Source organism: Rhamphochromis sp. 'chilingali' (genome assembly GCF_963969265.1).
Source record: "Rhamphochromis sp. 'chilingali' genome assembly, chromosome: 22".
Taxonomy (NCBI): Eukaryota; Metazoa; Chordata; class Actinopteri; order Cichliformes; family Cichlidae; genus Rhamphochromis; species Rhamphochromis sp. 'chilingali'.
In genome coordinates, this window is record NC_137950.1 from 4,231,637 (window position 1) to 4,240,134 (window position 8,498).

At 41.5% G+C, this 8,498-nt stretch overlaps 1 protein-coding gene across 1 annotated transcript in view; it reads left to right on the top strand.

Annotated features, from left to right (window-relative positions):
- The first annotated feature begins 602 nt into the window (after positions 1-602).
- wdr45b (WD repeat domain 45B) overlaps positions 603-8,498 on the top strand; it is a 9,561-nt gene continuing 1,665 nt past the window's right edge. The window contains exons 1-9 of the mRNA XM_080873280.1: positions 603-814; positions 1,856-1,930; positions 3,252-3,353; positions 3,845-3,932; positions 4,205-4,299; positions 4,572-4,762; positions 4,870-4,955; positions 7,445-7,546; positions 7,678-7,799. Coding sequence (XP_080729406.1) covers positions 748-814; positions 1,856-1,930; positions 3,252-3,353; positions 3,845-3,932; positions 4,205-4,299; positions 4,572-4,762; positions 4,870-4,955; positions 7,445-7,546; positions 7,678-7,799 — 928 coding nt within the window. The 5' untranslated portion in view covers positions 603-747. The remainder of the gene's footprint in view (positions 815-1,855; positions 1,931-3,251; positions 3,354-3,844; positions 3,933-4,204; positions 4,300-4,571; positions 4,763-4,869; positions 4,956-7,444; positions 7,547-7,677; positions 7,800-8,498) is intronic.

Genomic DNA, 8,498 nt, shown 5'->3' on the forward strand with positions numbered 1-8,498 from the left:
GTTTGGTGTGAACATAACTGAACACTGATGACGTTTTATTTTTGCTGTATTTATATATTCATGTTTCACTTCGAGAACTGCCACATTAGGCTATGTAATGCTACAGTTCCCTATTAAATAAAGATGAGCGACCCTCCAGGATTCCGCTGATCATAAACCAGCAGTTGTGTTGGTCTAAATTTCAAGTTTTCTACCAAGTCTTACTAAATTCATTTTAAAATACATCACCCCAGATGGGACTCGAACCCACAATCCCTGGCTTAGGAGGCCAGTGCCTTATCCATTAGGCCACTGGGGCTATATCGGCGGTAGGTTGTTATATGATTTCTAATACAATATTTTAATGCACTATCGTGACGATAAATACAGATTAAACCGTGGTGCTTGGTATATATTACGTATAACTGTAGGGCAATAGAATGGGATGGGATTACATATTGATGGACTTTCCCTTGGATCTTAAAAACGCGCTTATTAGTTAAGTCGGAAAGCAACATTTAGTAAAAACGAAGTTTTTGCAATTATTTCAGCATTTGCTCTCGTCTCTTGAATGCGCTAGCGGATGGTGCAAACCCTCTTTGATCTCCCGACTGGTGACAGCGCTTCCTGAGAAGGAACCAGCCTCGTTTGTTTTCCTCCTCCCTATTCAGCACAGTCAGGAGGAATGGTAGCCAGTTAGCTTCTCAGACAGCAGCTGTTGGATTAACTTGTTACCGCTGTTTGGCATTCGGTTGTTCTGTCACAATAATGAATTTACTGCCTTCAAATCCGCACGGGAATGGACTCCTCTATGCTGGATTTAACCAGGATCATGGTATGAAGCGTCGTGGTGGGGGGGTTTGTCCTCCCAAACGTGATTTGGGAGCATCGTTGATGCTAATCTATCACTACTGAGCCAGCGTCTTCAAATATAAAACCTAAAATAACAACTGCAGTTTTTCACGTTCACATATTGTAGTCCATTGTGAAAATATGGCTACGTGCTCTCTCTTCTTGAAACATTAACTTTAAGCGCTCAACGTTAATACTAGCTTAGGCTAACCTATCCGAAAAATAGTTAGCGTTTTTGTTTTCAGCTAACCAGTTATCGAGTCTTAATTAGAAACTAGAAAAATTGGTACAGACATGATAAAAAATGGTCGAATTCTATAACGAGGAAATTAACTAACTGATTTGTATTTAAACTTAGCACAAATGCTAATATAAGCTAAGTTTTTATCGCACTAGTCATTACTGTGACCACAACGGGTGTCAGCAAGTGTTAGCTAAGCAATGCTAACAGCTCCCTTCGGTAAATGAACGTTAAACCGACATTAATGCACCTTAATTGCATAATTTTATGTTAGCTTTCCCGGTGATCAGTTTTTCGTTATGACTGTCCATTTTCTAAAATACAGATAACATGTTGTTCATTTGTAGTTTACGTTAAATCGACATTTTCCTAGCTCCCCACCCACCAACGTTTACACAGGCCGTAAAGTTGGAGTGTGATTCTATCACAACCTTTTGTTAAAGTTACTCGTCAGCCACATTTGTGAAGATTGAAGTTAACTTATTGTTACTACACTATGGGGCCATGGCACTAAACGTCACTGTCGTCGTTGTCAACATATGATGCGGCAGTTTCATATGAATTCCAGAAGAGATCCAAACACTTTCTATATAAGGGCTGCACTTGTCTATGCATCTCATTCTTCCCAGTGTCCTCATGTAGTGCGTTCTCATTACTGTAAATCTTGAGATGACCTGATATTGTAAAGTCATTTACGAGAACCACATTGTATGGCAACAACAGTGGATTAACCTTGTGTTCATCTTGTGATTTCTGCTGTTTGACCTCGGTGTCTCTCTACAGGATGCTTTGCCTGCGGTATGGAGAATGGATTTCGTGTGTACAACACGGATCCTCTCAAAGAGAAGGAGAAACAAGGTAACATGACTGCAAAGATTGGTCATATTTTTTGTTGGTAGGGATTTTACGCCTCAGACTTTGTAAATACTATTTTCTACAGTCACTGGTTTGCTCACATACTAGATAATGGATTAGAAGAAGCAGTGTGGAAATATTAAACCATTTTAAAAAGAAGTCAGTGACAGGAAAACAGTCTTTGAAAAGAAATTCCACAAGAATTCCTTGATTTAGTTTAATTTGAAGAGGACAAATATAATAAAAATGGACTAACACTAACAATGGGCATACTTGTCTGTTCACGTGAATGGATAAGCACCCATACTTTGTTAGAAATATTAAAAAGTATCATACTTATATATGAGTATAAGTGCTGCCTTTCCAGTAAAATCCTCTACCATCATGGGCTGCAGCTGGTGACAGTAGCCCCCCTTCAGTTTTTGCAGTTCTTGATGGACATTCCTTGTGAAAGTGGATTGTCGGCTGCAGTCAAAGACTGTGGAGTTGGAGTCTATCTGATTGCAAGACTCAAGACAGTTGAGTGAAAATGAGGACCACCAAAAAAGCACCCTGAAAAGCCTGGATAGGAAGGACAGGAACTGGCTGTCTAGCAGCAAGTGACCCTAAAATAAGAGTGAGGGCATTGTCCAGTATCAGAGTACACTTGGGGAGCCTTCTTTATAGCTGGGTAACACACCCTACTAAAGTCCATGTGTGGGGAAACCCAGAGATCTTTACATACAGCTGTCTGCATGAGAAGGCACATTGAGTGATGATATATTTTTACTTTACAGTTTGATTTAAATAATTTTCTTAGTACATAATAAATCATAAGATATGCTTTATCACAGAAGTTGGTAATTTCCTGTGTTACAGCAGTAAAAACAACACAAAAAAGCCAAACAATGTATAGCTCAATAAAATAGAGTAAGAGAAAAACAGTATCTGAGTGAAAGTCTTATATTATTAAATCGAATGTAAACGATGAATACCATACAGTGTAGAGTTCAGTGATTTAAAACAAAGGCAAAATAATTGTTAGAACTTGGCGGATGCTGCTCACAGGAAGTCAGTGTTGTAACTGCATTGCAAGTCCTGAAACATGGAGGACATTTCACCCAGCACATGGCTAAGACAGCATGTGACCAAGCACATGACCTGCACTTCTTTAAACTCAAATTTAACTGCTTTAGGTCTGCAGTCTCTCCTTTCTCTGAGCTAACCCACAGTTAAGAGACTGCAAGCAGTGCAGTTTTTTGTTTGTTTTTTTCTTTTTACCTACTACTGTCACTTACTGTATTTTACAGTATTTTACATTACTGCCCATTAATGTCATTTTCAGAATTCCTCGAGGGTGGGGTTGGCCACGTGGAGATGCTGTTCAGGTGTAACTATTTAGCACTAGTGGGAGGAGGCAAGAAACCCAAGTACCCAACTAACAAAGGTATGTTTTGTCAGCTTTGTTTGCTTTACTGTCAATACTGGATTTAAATCAGTCCTGTAATCTGACAAATGATCACTTTTAGATATTAAGAAAGATTCTTTTTTTTTCTGTCATACACAGTGAGAATCTCACAATCTGTTTGCTATTTGTACTAAAAGCCACAGATTATAAATGCATACATTCACCTGTCCACTCTGCAGCTTTTGTTCCAAAGGGTGTTAACTATGGATTTCAGTGGGATGTTGCTGTTAGTACTTAAAGTAATGTTTTGAGAAATTACAATGGAAAAGAAGCAAAACACATATCAGTTTGGTGGGATATCTCCAGGTCCAAGGCAGATAACCCTTTGTTTTACTTTTCCACCATACTTTCACATTTTGCACAGTATGACTAAGGTCTGTTAAATGCTGTATATGTTGCAACACTAAAATGCCACTTCCTGTAGAACATGCAGTATGTTTTATATATGTGACGGCTTTTTTATTCTCCAGTGATGATCTGGGATGACCTGAAGAAGAAGACTGTCATTGAGATTGAGTTCTCAACAGAAGTGAAAGCAGTGAAACTTCGACGTGACAGGTAGCTCAGTTATTATTGCAGCAGTTTCTAATGATTTTGTTTCTCTTTTTTGTATTCTGATCTTTTTGTTTGCTGATAGCGTGGTTGTTTTTATTCACACTCCATTTTAAAAAAAGAGTAAATGAATAAAATAAAGGATCTTAACATCAGTGAGACAGGCTGATAAAGATTTAAATCCAAAAAATGAACTCTTAAATTTTGTTTTTCCTTTTTTTTGGCATTACTTAATAGTTTACATTTTTGCTTGTGTGTCGGTTGTCCCTGGTTCTTAGGATTGTGGTGGTCCTTGACTCAATGATCAAAGTGTTCACCTTTACCCACAACCCACATCAGCTACATGTGTTTGAGACCTGCTACAATCCCAAAGGTCAGTTTACCCTTTGAATAAAACTGTGACTTGCTCAAGCTATTAAACCATGCTGATTCTTTGGAAACGTATTAATCACCAAAACTGTAGTCCCAAATGTTCTACTGCTCTGGTCAAAAGAATAAGTGAAAAAAAAAACTGAGCTCAGTGGCTAAAAATGTTCCTTTTGTTTAAGAGCAACAAATCTTTTTTTTTTTTTTTTGTGGAAGTACTGTTCTTCAGGTGTGTGACATTTTCAACACTTGCTCGCTTTCTCTCCTTGTCCTCCTCAGGTCTGTGTGTGCTGTGTCCGAACAGCAACAACTCTCTGTTGGCCTTTCCTGGGACGCATTCAGGCCACGTACAGATTGTGGACCTTGCCAACACAGAGAAGCCTCCAGTTGACATCCCTGCCCATGAGGGGGCACTGTGCTGCATAGCGCTCAACCTTCAGGGCACAAGAATAGCTACTGCATCAGAGAAAGTACGGACTTTAGAAAATTAAGTAAAGTAGTAGTAAAGGGACACTCCTTCAGTTGTGTATTTTGCTGTATTTCTTACTAACCTGTGTTCTGTGTTATATTTCCACAGGGGACACTCATTAGAATTTTTGACACATCTGCAGGTCAGCTCATACAGGAGCTAAGACGAGGCTCACAGGCAGCTAACATTTACTGGTAAGTGCTTAGCACAATGCTAACAGCATGAGAAACATGTCAAAATGATTAAATAATAAGTTAGCAAGCTAGCTCTGTCAATGTGGAGGGCTAGTTGCTCTACTCTGAGTTCCTGTTGAATGGCTGAACGTCTTACCCTATCTTTAAGTCAAAGACCAGCCACCCTTCAGAGAAAGCTAATATTTGCTGCTTGTATCAACAGTCTCATTCTGTGTGTAGGAACATAGACTAACCAATAAATCGACAACTTTGATTTTATGCTCAGCTTTTTGTTTATCACAGCGGACCACTACAATCTGTCTTTCAATCTCCCACTTCCCTCACTCGTGAACAAGGCGCCAAGATACTTAAGTCCTCCACAGGCAGCCGCTTGTCCTTGGCCCAGACAGGGCACTCCACCCTTTTTTGGCTGAGAACCATAACCTCAGATTTGGAAGTGTTAATTTTCCTTCCTGTCGCTTTACACTCTCCTGTGAACCGCCGTAGTGCTAGCTGGAGGTTAGCTCGAGGCTTAGAGAACCATGTCATCTGTAAAATGTAGAGATGTGATACTGAGCCCACTAAAGTTGTCTGCAACCTGGCTATGCTAGAAATTCTCTCCATAAAAATTATGAAAAGAATCAGAGAAAAAAGGCAGCTCTTGTCGAGGTCCAGCCACCCGCTGGGAATAAGTCCAGCTTGGACTTAACAATGTGGACCAAGCCATCATTGTAACTGTACAGTTATTCAATTCAATTCAATAAAACTTTATTGATCCTGAAGGTTGACCCCGAAGGAAATTGGGTTAAGGCTGCCGACCTTTGCCAGCGCCGACTTACCCTTCTGACCATACATACATTACACAAACATCACATGGGGAAGACAGGTCAGAGAGGTATAACAATGGAAAATGCACCACATGAGGAAAGATAAGGAGAAAAAAATAACTCCCCCCAGACTGAGCTCCAACAGGGAGATCAGTTTGAGAACAGAAAAAAAGACACCTCTGCACATAGCACATGAAAAAACTCTTAATACACCAAAGAAACACATGACAAGCAACAGGGGTGGGTAAAGGGTTAGAGACAGCCGAATTAGACAGTACATCCGGGCCTGCAGCCTGTGCGCTGGTCTCCTTGATCCACCGTCAGCATCGGAAGGGAATAAGCGTCGAAGGCGTTTGGAAAGGGAGGGGGGATGAGTGTGTGCATATCAGTGTATATGTATATATATGTGTGTGCGTGTCCAGAGTTCAGCTGAGACAGTGTCCTTCGCCCTGCTAGGCTAAGTAAACAGTCTTCCAGCCAACCCAGGTGGCCTTGCATGGAATGGGAAGGAACAGACTCAACACAGTCGTTATCAGAGTGTTGTTGTTCAGCTCCAGCCTTGAGACCGCCGCTGGCGCCGAGAGGGTCTCCGCATGAAGTGATGATGGTTTTTACTTTAGTGCGAACAACTCATATGAATTTCAAAGCTGTTCTAACAGTCCAACACTGGTCTCTCAATCTCCCGTTGGAGAGCCACGAGCTTTCTATGATGTTATCCAAACTTACGTTCCGTGATGTTGTCGTTCTTTTTGCTCAAAGAGCAGGTTCTGAGAACTCACGACCGCAGTGCACTTCCCCAAGATGTGATCGAATTTGCGCTCAAAGGTGTTGTTCGAGCGAGCCCCTCCAGATGTAATCCAGTTTTTCACTCAGAGGTCTTGTTCTGAGTATTCACGGCAGCCGTGCGTTCTCCAAGATCTTCTCCGTGCTGCACTCAATGAGCCCATTTTGAGAAACTCACGCCTCTTCCCATCATTTCAATCCCAGCGGGCAGCCTTGTGGGGTTTGAACAGCCGGTTCCGCTTCCTTAATTCTTCGATAAGCCTGGGCCAAGCCAGCTCCGATCCGCCAGAACCCTGTTATCATGGTTCCGAATAGGTAGATATCTTCAGCAGTCAGCCTCACCCGAGCCCAGACTTCTCGTTGAGAAGGGGTGTCAATTGAGCCGAGCCGAGGTACCCATCACTGCCTGTTGCCTTTTAATGAATGCAGCTCCAGACTGGAACGCAGCTCCTGTTCAAGAGACTGGTTCTAGGGTCCTAGCTTGAGTTGAACACTGAATATTATCTAGCCAGTGCCTTTCACCCTGACACACTGCCTCAAGTTCCTTTCCCACCAAAAGGTGAGGTTCCTTGTCCTAGCCCAGCCTCTATAGCCAGGGATTGGACTGAACAGGGCACCTGACAATATGCAGAATGGGCAGTATGGTCCCTCCTGCTGGTGATGAGTCTACAGGAGGGATTCCCATATAATTTGGTCTTAGGAAGAAATCAGGGTATGGGCTGTACTGTTTTGAAAGCTTTAACTATATCTTTCAGTGCCTGTCTAGCAAAGCTTTAATGGAATGTACTTACTGTGTCGCACACTCATTAATAGAGCAACCAGTTTGCAGGTTTTACTTTGTCCCTCTGTGTATCTGAGTCACTGAAAGTGTGTTATTTTCTTGGTCTACTGTCTTTTCAGCATTAATTTTAATCAGGACGCGTCCCTCATCTGTGTGTCCAGTGACCATGGCACAGTGCACATATTTGCTGCAGAGGACCCAAAAAGGAACAAACAGTCAAGGTTGGTCTTTGCTTAAGTGTTTCTTTTTTCTGAACTTGGATGATGAGAAGAATCTGTTGCGTAGTAATTAAATCCGATGCAGTGTTATAAACATAAAGCCTAAAACACCCTGTTTATCTTTGTCTCTGCAGCTTGGCCTCAGCCAGCTTCCTGCCTAAATATTTCAGCTCTAAGTGGAGCTTCTCCAAGTTCCAGGTCCCCTCAGGCTCTCCCTGTGTGTGTGCCTTTGGAACAGAGCCCAATGCCGTCATAGGTAGGTTCCAGACACATGTGATATTTTCTGTAATGTCCAACTCATCGTCTGATCATGTAACAGTGTTTGACAGTTGCAGACGAGGACAGAATTATTACCCCAACCTGTTAAACAGAGTGAATGCTTTCTAACAGCTTTTCCAAACACCCTAGTTTGATTTGGATGTTTGCATTTTTCTACTTTGCACACAGAAACAAGAATATTCAGTTTTGCTCCTGACTGCTTCAGGTTTTCTTTCAAAATCTTCACATATCCTTTTTTCTTCATGATTCCTTCTACCTTGTTAGATTCCCAGTTCCAGATGCACTGAAGCATCCCCAATACCTCCACCGTGTTTCACTCTGTGGGGCAGTGCTCCATAGGTTAGATGCCTCTTCCTTGTTTCTCCAAACATAAGCAGCGTCTCTGTGGCCACAAAGCTCTAGTTTAATATCATCTGACCAGCAGAATGGGGAGGGATGGCACTGATTTTAGTCTGTTTTACACAGCAACTCATGATGGCTATAACAAAATATCGTCTTAAAATGTATTTTTATTGTAGCTAGCTTATTGTCTCTCTATATCTTTCTTTTAAAAACATTTTAGTTTATGTTCTGGACTTCTCTCTTTTCCCTCCTCACACTCAGCTCCAGACACGTTAACATTTCCTCATAGATTGTAGTTCCACAAATGACTTCAGCTCTAAGCGTTTCAGCTAAG